The following is a 13,178-nucleotide window of genomic DNA, read 5'->3' on the forward strand; positions in this document are numbered from 1 at the left end:
TCGATGTTCAATTAAATGGCTCTCTTCCCCATGCCTCCTCCTTCCTGGGCCTGCTGCAGTGGGAGATGAGAGAACAGGGAAGGGGTGGGATGGGTGGCTTCCGGCAGTTGATACTGCAAAGTGCAGAGCCCCAGCTCCATCCGCAGGCTCGGGGTGGCTCCCGCAGAAGGTGGAGGGAATGTGTGGGGATGATACTGGGGTCAGATAATTCAGGGCCTAGAATGTACTGCCCAGGCTCATTCTGGGGCTGCCAGGACCCAGTGTGACGCTGGGCCTAAGGTTGCAGCTCTGGGCCGTGGAGGTGAGTGTGTTCTCCTTGACTTTGACCCATCTTCTGGCCTGTGGCTGGAACATACTCTGTCATTGCCCTGAAGCCTGTAGTTAACTTTGACCTTCCAACCCTGTCCCCTGCCTGGACTTGGGGCAGATGCCCACTGGGATCAGACATTATCCCCATGATTAGCAGATATGCCTGTCCTTAAACGGCTAGCGGAGACCCAAGTCAGACGTCAAAGAGGCAGCTGGTAGAGGAGATGTGGCCCGGGCCTGGACTTAACCTAGGCATTGCCAGCTGCTTCTCTGACTTCTAGTGGGCCCCGCTTCCCTGGGCTTCTGCTGCGAAGCCAACAGAAGGGTTCTGGCTTGTATCGGTAGAATGGTCTTTGCCAAAACCGTATGTATGAGACACCCACAGGCTGGACCCCTGGGCAGAGCCAGGGTTTCCACATGGTGGCCCAGTGAGTACGCAGCTTGCACAGCAGGGCCTTCTGTAATCTCTGCCCCGCCCCCCGCCGTGGCTCTAAGACCCCGTGCTCCTTCCCCCATGTCAGCCTGGTTCCCTTGCCTCGTGTAATAATGATTTGGGTCCAGGCTGGAATCCAGGCTTGACTCCTCTGTGTCTCAAGCACCCATCTATTGACACCAGGAAATGGAGCAGAGGCAAGCACAGAGCAGGCAGCTTCCTTCTTGGTCCTGATGCCCTGCCTCAGGGCTGAGCCCCACCGGCCACAGCTGACCCTCTGCCCCTCGGCCCACCACCTCTTCCTCCAGCTCATCTGAATTCAGAACAGAAAAAAGTCAGGAAAGGGAACGACAGCCTGGCCTTCACTGCCTATCACTGATCACTGTATTGCCCTCCACGTAAATGCTCCAGGGACGGGGTACCTGAGCAGTCATCTCAGGTCGCTCGGGTATGAGAAGGCACTCAGCTTTATTTACAAATCTCTGCAGGCTGCAGAGGCAGCGTGAGCTTTTCCAGCAGCTCTCCCCAGCTCGGAAACCTCCAGTATCTCCTAAGTCTCCAGCCCCAGGTCCGAGTTCTTCAGGCGATGTTTGCTGCCATCTAGATACCCTCTCTGCATGTCCCCTCCCCAGGGATCCAGTCCGCAGGTCAAGTTTGAGCCTTCACCTTCGGGTCAGCAGTGCTGTTTCAGGAATCATGGTTGAGAGCAGAAGAGGAAGCTGTGCTCTTATATTCAGCAGATGGAAGGTTGGCTGCTACCTCCATCCTTAACTGCCCCCTGTGGTGGTCTCCTGGGGCCCTCCCACCACAGCTAAGCCTAGAAAGGGCCCCAGAACAGCCTCAAGTCCCCATTGGGTTCTCAAATATTCCCTGGATTCCCAAGTTGGGTCCCAGGTGCCAGCTGTCTTCTCTTCTCTCTCTGGTCCACTGGCCTCAGCCTTTTGCACCCCTGGAGCCCCCAGTCCTGAGCCCTTGGGCCTCGTGCTAGGCGCTCCAGCAGCCTCAGCTACATGACAGTAAGTAAGACAAGTACGTCCACTGCCTGGAGCTTGGTATCTGCTGGGCTGGGGGTTCTGCCTCTGGTCCTTCTCTGCTCGCTGCTCTGGGCCAGAACCCATGCCAGGCTTGGGGTAGCCCCTCACCAGCAGGGCTGCTATCCAGCCAAGTCCGAGAGCCTCCTGCTGCCCCTGCTTCCTCCAGTGACCCTCTCCCTCCTGTGGGCAGCCTGGTGTGGCCTCACATTGGCCCATCCAGGCCGGCCATCCCCTTCCAGGAGAAAACCCACATCCCGTCACCCCTTAGCCACAGCTGTTCCTGGCAGAAGAGGGGACAGAGGCATGTCTGGGTGGGTAGAGGCCACTTTTGATCTATAGAGGGACAGGGTCTACAGACCACCTCTGCTGAGCCCCATGTGACGGGGTGAAGGGAGTTGGCGTCCAGGCCAGGAGGTGGCACACCTGGTACAGTTTTGTCCTTGCTCCTATAGGCTCTAGGACAGGGTCCTGGCCCCTGCAACTCCCTCTCTACAGGGCGAGGGCTCTCTGCAACCTCCTGGGTCCATGTGTGAGCTTGGAGTCTAAGATGTCTGGACTCTGGCAGGACCATGAGCCCCAGGACTGGCCAGCCCCAGCCGCCACCTCCAGAAAGCTCTCCTCATTTCTCTCCTTTCTTCTTCTTGGCCTCATTCTTCTCATCCTCCTCTACCTTGATGGCCACTGTATCCACACTGTCCTTCTTCTTCTTCTTCTTCTCCTCTGTGGAATAGAAGGAAAAGGGTTCAACGGGAGTGAAAGAGTCCTAGGACCCACACCAGAGCCTCCCAGTCCCACCCTTCATTCCTTTTTCCTTCCAAAGCACTCCTACCTGCAAAATAGCTTCTTGTTTTCCCTGCCTCACTCTGACCCATTTCTTTGCTCTGGTCTCCAGAAACAGGGATGAGTCCCCTTCCTGAACCAGGTGGAGGGGAGGAACAGGGCATTCTGGGTGGAAGGATCAAGGAAATGGCCAGTCTGGCAGGCTTGGGGGTTGGCGGGACTGGGGGTCAGGCCTGCTCACCTCCAGGGATTTCTGTGAGCTCGTTGAGGGGCGGCACAGTCTCCAGTTTATCTGTGTACATCTTGGCTGCCTTTCGCTGCAGATACCGGGCTTCAATCTCCTTCCGGGTCCGTGGCACGCGACAGTTGAAGACACAGCAAAGAGTGATAACTACAGGGAGGACAGAGCAGGCTTGGCAAGGGCCAGAGCTCAGACACCCCAGGAATAGCACCTGAATTCCAGGCCTGTCTCCATCTATCTATGTGTGTCTCACCCAAGAGTCTCTTTCAGGAGGTTCCACATTTTGACAAAACCCCTGTGGGCTCTGAGATTTTCAAAATGTCTTTCCTGAGCAGGGCTGGCTTTAGGTAGGAGGCCTATTCGCAGAGAGGCCTTGTGCTTGGTGTAATACTCTGCTGTCACTTTCTTGAAATTCTTAATAATCTTTGGACAGGGATCTCATATTTTCATTTTTCACTGGTCCCATATATTATGTCAGTGATCCTGGCTTGTTGGGCAGGGGAGGGTCTCTCTAACTAGATTGAGAGGTCCTGGAGGGTAAGAAGTAGGCTACACCATGACTCAAGCTACAGCCTCCTGGAGGGTGTCCTGTACTTGCAGCCCAGGCCGCTGGGCTCCTGGTTCATCCTAGGTTTTCCTCCCCAGGCTCTTGAGAGGACCTCAGACCCCAGAGGACAGGCTGCATCCTCCTCAACCTCCCTGAGGACAAGCCGGGGCTCCTCCTGGCTGTGAGAGCCTGCAGGAGGACACAGACCTTGCCCTGGGGCGTTCACCTCAGACAGAGTTATTCCAGGAGTGGTTTTCTGGCTCAGGGCGGCTGTGCCCACGCAAGCTGGGCCAAGGCATGGAGCTGGCCTGTCCAGGACGGGCAGGGCAGGGCTGCCAGGACCCGGCTGGACTGAGTTTATTTTTCTAAGGCCCCCAGTCTGACCACCTTGGCCCCAGCCTCAGGGGGAGGGGACAGAGCTGCTTCCTATTATAAATCAGATGACCAGACATAACTTCCTGGCAGACTCCTAGAGGCAGGAGGGCCAGGCAGGACAGGCCAGGCCTCTTTTTGGGGAAGATAGATCAGACCTATGTGGCCTGGGCAGGAGCACCCTTTGGGGTCATCTTGTGCAACCTCCTCGGCCAGTATTATGGCCCCATTGAGTCTTCCTCAGACTCACAGAATGAAAGAAAAAATGAATGAGATGGTTTCAAAGCTTTTGCGACTCGGACAGGACTCCTGAATGAATGGACAGGGTGTCAATAGCATCCAGGAACATATGGTGGGGGACAGTCATGTGAGGGCCCTAATAGTAGGTCTGACTGTGCACTGCTGCCCAGGGATGGACCTGGGAAGACAGTAGGCCTTTCTTACCCAAAAAGCTGGCCTCTGGTCACCTCCAGACTCCTGTATGCCAGAGGTCCAGGGTTGGTCCCCCACCCCCACCCTACTGGCTTGAAGCACCTCTTCTAGTTACCCCATCAGGTACCTTCTCAGGACCATGCCTGGGCTCTCAGTAAAGGCTGGTCCCAGTCCCTCAGAGCAGGATGGAGGCCCTGCCCCTCACTCCGGACCTGTCCCACCCAGCCTGGCCTGCTTACTTCTCTTCAGAGTAGAGAAACGAAGTTTCTTGGACGGAGTTCCAAGCCCAGGAAGAGGCTGGGGATAGGAGTCCCCAGGCTGGCAGGGAACTAAAGAGGCAACCCATCCAACTCCATCCTATCCACAAGGTTGTGGGGATGATGCTCCACTAACAGCTGTACCACCGAGGTCCAAGCAGACAGAGAAGTGGGAAAAATGTTTCCTCCCCAGGACCCAGGGTCTCCAACTCCTAGAGCCCTGCATAGAAGGTTTTGTTAACTCAGAGGCCTTTGGGACTATCCCTTACCTTTTTCAGGAAATAGGGTTAGGAATAGAAGTCAGTCTGTGTAGTTGAGGTCCAAGTGCCTCTTTGGGCCTGACACTGCAGCTTTCCTATGTGGCCCTAGGCACTTCCACCATCTTGGGCCAAGCAGAGCCCGGGAGAAACCATTGTGTGTCTTGAGGCCCCATGGTGCCCTCAACCCTGCTCCTCGGGGTCCCCCTGAGCTGCTCTTTGGACCTGTTGGACTTTGGACTGCTCCTGTGGCCCCTGCAGGCAGATTACCTCCCCTAAACCTGCTTCTTGGTACTTGGGGGTTGCTCCACTCTCTAAACACCTGGCTGGGGCTGCAGCCACATCTGTCTGTCCGTGGGGCCTCCACTCAGAAGCCTAACTGATATCAGCCTTGGCTAGAATAGAAGGCAGCCTCTTGCTCACTTCCTCCTCCCACCCTGTGAAAGTTGCTCAGTCGTGTCTGACTCTTTGCGACCCCATGGACTGTAGCCTGCGAGGCTCCTCCGTCCATGGAATTCTCCAGGCCAGGATACTGGAGTGGGTAGCCGTTCCCTTCTCCAGGGGATCTTCCCAACCCAGGGATCGAACCCAGGTCTCTCACATTGCAGGCAGATTCTTTACCGTCTGAGCCACCAGGGAAGCTCTCCCACTCTAGCTGTGAGGAGAGTGGGGGTGAGGGGTGGGGTGGAAGGGCACTTCTGGTGCTAGGAGAAGCACATGCAAAATTGATGTCTTTGTCTCCCTTGGAGCCTCTACATCTGGGTGGGCCCTTGTGGTCAGCCCTGCCCTCTGGGGAACCTCATCCCAGGATAGCTCCTGCTAGAATTTAAATGCCCTTGTAGCCCCTGAGCCAGGGTGCACTCAGAAACCGTCTTAGAGGGGTTATCTGAGACCTGTGTGGAGGCCGTCTTCTCCCACGTCCACCCCCACTGTACCTCTCTCCAGAATGCCTTGCTAGCTGCCTGACACAAACCGTCACCCATCCTATCCATCTACAGCTTAGAGGACCCCTCCTCCACGAAGCCTTTACTAGGGGAGTGTGTTCTTTCCCTTTACTGCCTGCGCCCCCCTCCTCCCTATGGTCTGTGGGAATCTCTTTGTACCCTGGTGGCCTCTCCCATCCATTCGGCATTTCTCAGCCCCACTTTTCTCGACTCCAGACCCCAACTCTGGAAAGACAACTGAGAGGAGCATCCCAAACTGGCTTCTGTTGCAACTTCGCATAAAGCAACTCCCAGATCCAAGAGAGGAAGGGCGAGGGCAGGGGTCTCCTGTTTTTAACTGAGGTGGGTGTGAATCATTCCAAGGAAATGGTATTTAACAATGCTGGGTTTGCAGCCTGGGAGACACATCTGCTGGGCGTCTGGGGAGCTCTGGTGCTGAGCTGCAGCCAAGGGTGGCCTTGTTGGGGCCCTGGGTGTGGGTGTTTTAAGCTGGCCAAGCTGCAGGAAAAGCATGAGGAGGCCAGCGATAGGGAAAAATGACACGTCTTCGTCCTGGTTCAGTGGAGTCCCCTGTAATTACCATAATTGCCATGTGGCTGCATCCCCCGTCGGGCAGAATACTTCAGGTCACCACCAGCCTGTCAGCCCTCCACAGGGACTTTGTGTAGATTAGGAGGTGCCAGAAACCACAGAGGGCCTCCTGTGGGCACCAGGCCCACTTGCACTGCCCGGAATTGCTGCTCTGAGCCCCTGGGGGGTGGTGCTGGGGGGTAACGGGGTGCTGTGCTCCCACTGTGGTGTGGCATGGCAGGGGGTAGTAGAGGGGGCCAGCTGCTACTTACTGATGGACAACACGAAAAGTGAGAAGATGCCCACCACGTGCCACAGACGCATGTCCCAGAACACCACTGTCTCCTTGGTCAGCGGGGGCGGCTTGGGCTTGGGCGGGGCTGTGCTGGGCTGTGGGTCGGGAGAGAGCAGAGTGAGACAGGCAGAAGCCAGGGGCTGGGACTGGACTGAGAGAGGCCCAGGTCTCAGCGAGGACTCACTAAGTCTGAGCATTTCAGAATCTCCCAGGATCAAGGGTCTTAGACATTCATAACCAATGCCTTAGACCTTGGGACGTTCCAGCCTTAGAGCAAGAGAAGAGGGCAGAACCCAGAACCATGGAGCTGGGAACTTGGGAGTGTGAGGGTAGTTAGTGCTTGGGGAAACCGAACCCAAGGGGCAAATGTGGATGGTTTGTTTAGTCAGGTTCAAGGCCCTTTCTCTCCTGCCCCAGGCCTGGGCCCCACACAGGCAGATGGGGTCTCAGGACCAAGGCCAGAGACAACGCGAGTCCTGTACTGCCCCGCGGTATTTTTTTCTCATGGGCCCCTGGTGTGGGATAGGGTGTGGAACAGCAGTCAGGGCTTCATGACTCTCTTACTTGACCAGGATCCCCACCAGGTGGCCTCAGCAGTTGCCTGTCCTACCTGAGTCACCTCCTCTGACCAGAAAGCTAGGCCAGAATCCTCGCCAAAAAAAAAAAAAAAAAAAGGGACTAATTTGTCTGAAGTGCAGTAGCGACACCTGGAGGCCAAAAGTTGTAAGCACGGCTGGAGCTATCATGAGCACTGCGCGCCACTTCCCACCTTCCCAGTGCCACACCTCCCTGTCCTGCGGTTCTGAGGAAGGAGATAGGGTCATATCCCTCTCAGCCCCCCAGGTCAGGGACACGGCCCTGCTCTGGAAGGTAGCAGCGAGACCTGTCCCTGACCTGGGGGGCTGAGAGGGATATGACCCTATCTCTGTCATGGAGCTTGGCTGAGGGGTATGGAGGGGTACTTGGAGGGAGAGGGGACCCCCCTGGGGCATCAGTGCAACGCCTTGCCCCTCGATTAACCGAAGAAGGACAGGCAAGAGGAGTCTCTTCCAGCTCTCTGGAAAGGAAAGGCAACCCATAGCTCAACCGTCTGTCCAGTCTTTCCACTGGTCCGTAAGCCTGGATGGAGCACCTACCGAAAGCCAGGTACTTTTTCACCTTATAGACGCCACCCCTCAGCCTATACTGGGGACACATGGAGAGGACCAGCAGCCTGTCCCAGGTAACCAAGAAGGTCTATGTGCCCAGGACTGGTAAATGATTCCCAGCCCTCTCCTCTTAACCAAGGTGAACTGGGGTAGGAGCCTTCTTTCCTTTAGTCCTCAGTTTCTCCATCTGTAACTTGAGTGGAATGGTTCCAGGGGTCTCTGAGAGGCTTCCTACACAACCTGAGTGGTAAAATGGACAAGGAGACACCCTTCCTCAGCATCATCCCAGGGGCCTGGACCCATCTGTGGGGTCAGACACGTGTACGTGGGGTCTGGCACATGTGTGTGGGGTTGGGGCTGGGCACTGTGGGTACAGGGCACATGCGGCTGGAGTACATGTGCCTGTGGTCGGGCACACATCTGTAGAGTCAGGGCTGAGGTCTGGGCAGTGGCAGGGTTCCATGGTTCTGAGGGTCAGTGTGTTGACCCAGCTGGTTGTAAGACTGGGAGATTCTGGGGGCCATGGTAAAGATCTCAGACTCAGAGCTTGGGCAGCCAGGGGCTCACTTCTGACACATTCTAGACACACTGATAGGGCCCTGGGTAGGGGGAAGCAGGTAATAGTCGGGCATCTGTTTGTGGTGGACACTGCTGGGAGTCTGAACTCTGAAGCTTGGGGGCCTGGTCTCCATCAGAATTTCACAGGCTAATTGGAGGGTGATGCCTGTGGGTAGGGTGGGTGGTACCATGGACCCCAGCTCCGCTTATCTTTCTGGTACTTCCTTGGATCGCCTGGGCTCAGCCAGGCCCTTGTTCAGGCTGTAGGCGGATGGTAAGCAGAAGGACTCAAAATGCAATTTCCCTTGATGAAGTGGGAGAAGACGTTTTCCTGGGGACTGAGGGAAGAGTCCTTGACTCAGATCTGAGTTGACCCCCTCTGTCAGGCTTCTCCTACACCCAGACCAGCTCAGTTTCTGCACCTGAGGCCTCAGGACAGCTGGTAGGGGCCTAAGTGCACTCCATGGGGCTCAAGCCAGCCCGACTTCCCTTACAGAGACACCAGAGCTGACATCTGATTCCAGAGCAGCCTTCTGATCACACCCCCTGGTCAGCAGCAGGCACAGACTAGCATGGGGGTGCAGGGCTCTGTCCCCACATACCTCAGACCCACTAGTTCAGGGGTGTATCCCCTCAAACCCCAAAGATGAGGCCCTGTCCTCCCTCTCCCATCCTGTTGCCCAGCACCTGCCTCTTGCAGGTTCTCCGCGGTGCTTGACTATCTCGTGCACTTCTGCTCTCTCCACTCTGCCTCTGCCTACACAGGTTCCTACCCCACTCTTCCCTGGCTCTACCTCTGGCCTTCTCCCTCTTGCTTGCTGCTCTAGAATCCTGGGTCTGGTCAGCCTCATCAGCTCCCCTTCCTGGCTCAGCAGGAATGGGGTACAGAGAGGCCAGCCAAGGGGGCTGCAGATAGCCCCCACCCTTCCCTTTCTGGCCAGCCCCTCAGCCATCCTTTTCACCTCGTCCTGGACTATCTCAGCAGCTCCTTCCAATTCTCCCGAGTGTAGGCCCTCTTCTAATTTATTCTCCTTCCAGTCCAGGACTCACCCTGATTCTCCTCTGCTCAGACACCTTTGCTAGCTCCCAGTTATCATCAGGACCAATTAAGACCCTGAGTCCCTGGGCCCTGCCCTGCCTGCCCCTCCCTGCAGTGTGGAGTCAAACTCAACACATGGCTGCTCTGCGAAGGCTGTCCTCGTCCCCCTGCCTCCGCCCCCCACCTGCCCACCTCTGGACACCAAAGAGTAGAGTACAGGGGCTGAGTGTCCCCCATCAGACAGTCGCTGATGCCAGGCTGTATCTCCAATCAGATTGGGAAGCCCTAAGGTCAGGGTGAGTCTCCCCCATCAGAATAATGTTCCTGAGATCGGGGGCTGTGCCCGCCCATCAGAGCAAGGACACTAAGACTGGGGCTGAGTCTCCCTGCATCCTGGAAGCGCTTGGGATGGACTGTCTCCCCATTAAGTCAGGTCTCCTAGGGCAAAAGAAAAAGAAAAACCAGCTTCCCGTCAGAAAGGCACCGCCTGGCTCTGCCTGGACGGTGACAGCCACCCCGAACCCATCCGCGCCGGCCCACCTCACCTCCACCAGCTGCCCGGCGACCCCTGCGAGGCAAACCCCCCAGGGCGGCGCCGCCCAGCCCCCAGAGGAGCCCCGCGCCTCGCCGCGGCCCCGCCATCTTCGCGCGCTCCGCGCTGTTCCGCCGCAGGTCGCAGGTCGGGGGAGCCGAGGGACGCCGGCCAGGCTGCCTTAGCCGGGTGACTGCCCCTTGGGCAGCCGGCGCTCGGCACTGGCGATCTGGTCGCAGGCAGGCTGCGAGTGAGCATCATTTATTCATCGTCGGTGTCCGGTTCCTGGGCTCCCCCCCCCCCCTGCATCACTCCGGGTGGAGGGCCCGCCCCCCTCCGGAGATCACACTCCAGACTCCCCATTCTCCGAATCCAACCAAGACCGACATTGGGCGGGAGTGGGTGGGAGGGGGGACAGGTTGGGGTCAGGTCCTTGGACAACAGGTTTCCCCCTTCCCTTCCCCACTCGGGCCTCAGTTTATTCATTTGGGACAAAGGGAGGGGCTGGAATCTGCTGATCTAGGAGGCCCTTCCCATTCTGACGTTCTGAATTTGAAAACCCGTACTGGACCCAGGTGGGGTGGGGGGTGGATGGCTTGGCAGGCAGGTTGCTATGGTGACAGGCGCTCAGGGATGTCCTGGGCTTTCTGGGCTGGCTTCCTGCCCAGAGGCAGCTCTGGTCACCCTGGACACCAGAGCAAGGGGGAGGGGGAGGGGGAAAGGGATTATATGGTCAGAGCAGCCAGCGGCGGGTGTGATAGAAGGTTCCTGAAGGAGCCAGCATCTGTGGCCCCACAGGACAGGGTGAGCTCCCCCTGAAAGGGCTGGAAGACCATGTTCTGCTTCTGATTGATCTTCAGCATCTGCCCCAGCTAGAGCTCTGACTGTCACTCCAGTCTGAGCCATGACCCTGACCTCACACTGAACCTGGCCCACACTGCACTCTGGTCCTGATCTCAGAGTGAGCCTCGACAACCCCGGGATTCAAGGAGGACTGGAGGAGCTGTGGAGACCTGGGGAGGACTTTGGAAGAGAAGTGGGGAGGCCTGTGACAGGGAGATTCCTATGGTCCATCCTCCCCCTTCTCTCTTTCCTTCTTTTGTGTTTTATTAATCTCCCTGCTGAGCGCTAGAGAAGCAGCCAGGTGTTAGACCCCCCCATTCCTCATCCCCAAGGACACCAGTGGAGACCTGTGCCGGCTGCGGTGCTTTGGGCCTTGGGCCTGCTGTTAGAATTGGGAACCCTGTAGATACAGAGCCTTTATGGCTCCTGCCTGGTGGTGCCAGGTAGATGGGCAAGGACCAAGGCAAGCTGCAGCAGAGAGGAGAGGGCCAGCTGTAGATACCTACAGGCATCAGGGCTGGGACATGCAGGGCAGGCAGGAAAGTGGGAAAGCCAGCAGTGAACCATGATGGCTGTCCCAAGGGGTCCATCGAGAAGACCCTTGACAGTGGCTGGCAAAGTCTGGGGACTGAATAGGCTGGGTCACCTCATCCTCCCCGGGTTTTTCCCTCATCAAGCAAACAGAAACTTCACTGAAGTCCAAACCACTTGCTGTAGCTCTCTGCCCACCATTTTGACCAACTAGGGAGGTTACCCTTGGGTCATGAGGTCAGAGAAGCCTTGGTTGGATTGGGCTGAGGTTAGTGAGCCTAACAGTGGCCTTGGGTAAACCGTTACTCCTCTCTGCTTCGACGTCCTCATCTAAGGAATGGAGAGGGCAAAACTCTCATCCCAGGGCTGATGGGAGGACTATATGATCTAACAATTGTGGGAGTGATGAGTACAATCTGGCTTGCCTTGATGGGATGGCTCAGCCCAGGAGGGAAGGGTGTCATCGCTTCTTTCCATCCAAAAAGTAGGGAAAGCCCAATGAAGAAATCGGAAAGGGAATACAATCATGTGTGTCCCTGAGATGGCCACTGCTCCAAGTGGGCTCTACCTCTCCTCAGGCTGTTGAATACAGCTGAAATCTCACTGTATGCCATTTATCAATATACCTTTTTCCCAGAGGTTGTTCCCAGTACAACATCCTAGATCCCCACCTTCCCTAAACACAGTGTCAGTACTGTCATGCAGGCTTTGGAGTCAAACGGACTTAAAATAACAATGTGGACCCGAAGGGTTAGTGTAGTTTTAAGGTTTAATAACCTCAGAAGTATAAAGCTATAAACTTACAAGAGACCCCATTTGAAAATTTATTTGAAGTTCCTTTTCTGCCTCTGAAGATGACAAAACATGACCAAAAATTAGTTATTCAAAGTTCACAATGAAATCAGCTTAAAGAAGATATGTGATGAAACTTTCAAATTGTTTTTTATAAGTTTGAGCTTTATATTTTATAACTTCTGAAGTTATTAAAGCTTAAAATGAAGACTTCTGGGTCATGTTCCTATTGACAGCTGCGAGCCTTCGGTGGGTTAGTGAATCTCTCTAAGCCTCAACCCTTCATCTGTAAAATGGGTATAACTACAGTATCGTGGCACCCGCACATTACAAACCTTCAGTAAATGCAAGTCACCATCATTATTGTTATCGTTGTTAAAGGCAGTCTGAAATTACACTGTATAAAACCCACGTAGAGGAAATTCCCTGGTGGTCTCTGTACCTCCTCTGCAGGGTGTACGCATTCAGTCTCTAGTCAAGGAACTTAGATCCCACATGCCATGTGGTGCAGGCAGAAAAACAAAACCTAAAACCAAGCACAAATCCTCAGCTATACTTTATTCAATCAGTTCCCTATTCTCGAATACTTGTGTGTTTCCAATTCTCCAATGTTAAACACCATGGTGAGAGGAACATCCTGAAAGCTAAAGCTTTTCCCACCTTTTTACTCCTCTCCTCTGTTTACTTGTGAGAATTGAAGCCCAGGGAGAGGTTGTGTCCTACCTAAGGTCACTCAGGAACTGGAGCCTCAAACTCAGTTTTCAGCTTGTAATCCAGTGAGCTCTGCTCACTGTTCAGTACTGTTTCTACTTCTTCTGAGGGGCCACACATACTCCTACACTCCACTCCTAATTGGGCCCATCAGGTCTGGGGAAACAGAGCTCTGGACCCCTAAGCTCTCCAGCCTGGCTTCTCTGAGAGATAGTGTCCCCCTATACACGGTGGCATGAATGCTGGCCTGCAGAAGCCTATTTGTCCCTTGCGTATTATTTTTAGCTCCTGTGGGTTTCCTGTAGGGATCCAGTCCAGCCTCTAGGGCCTCTGGGTTGGAAGCTGTGGGCAGAGTCATTTGGCAGTAGCCAGGGGACCCTGAAGACATTCTCTTCAGGAGTCTGAAACCCCAGAGTTCAAAGTTCAGCTCTAGGGAAGCAGCAGGTAGGAAGGGAGGATCCCTCCTGTTACAGAGCCAGGCTGAGATCCAGTGCATCTTGGACTCAGCCTAGGCTGGTGTGGGGGCTGGGAGGCTGAGGCCTGTGACACAGGG

At 55.5% G+C, this 13,178-nt stretch overlaps 1 protein-coding gene across 1 annotated transcript; it reads right to left on the reverse strand.

The window, feature by feature from the left end:
• Positions 1–1,191: 1,191 nt before the first annotated feature.
• On the reverse strand, positions 1,192–10,210 carry TMIE (transmembrane inner ear). Its single transcript, XM_010862379.1, is given in 5 exon segments — positions 1,192–2,496; positions 2,798–2,947; positions 6,449–6,566; positions 9,762–9,800; positions 9,802–10,210. Coding segments are annotated over 5 exon segments (465 nt in total). The 5' UTR covers positions 9,859–10,210; the 3' UTR covers positions 1,192–2,395.
• Positions 10,211–13,178: the final 2,968 nt, after the last annotated feature.

This window comes from Bison bison, unplaced genomic scaffold (genome assembly GCF_000754665.1).
Source record: "Bison bison bison isolate TAMUID 2011002044 unplaced genomic scaffold, Bison_UMD1.0 scf7180017864482, whole genome shotgun sequence".
NCBI classification, from domain to species: domain Eukaryota; kingdom Metazoa; phylum Chordata; class Mammalia; order Artiodactyla; family Bovidae; genus Bison; species Bison bison.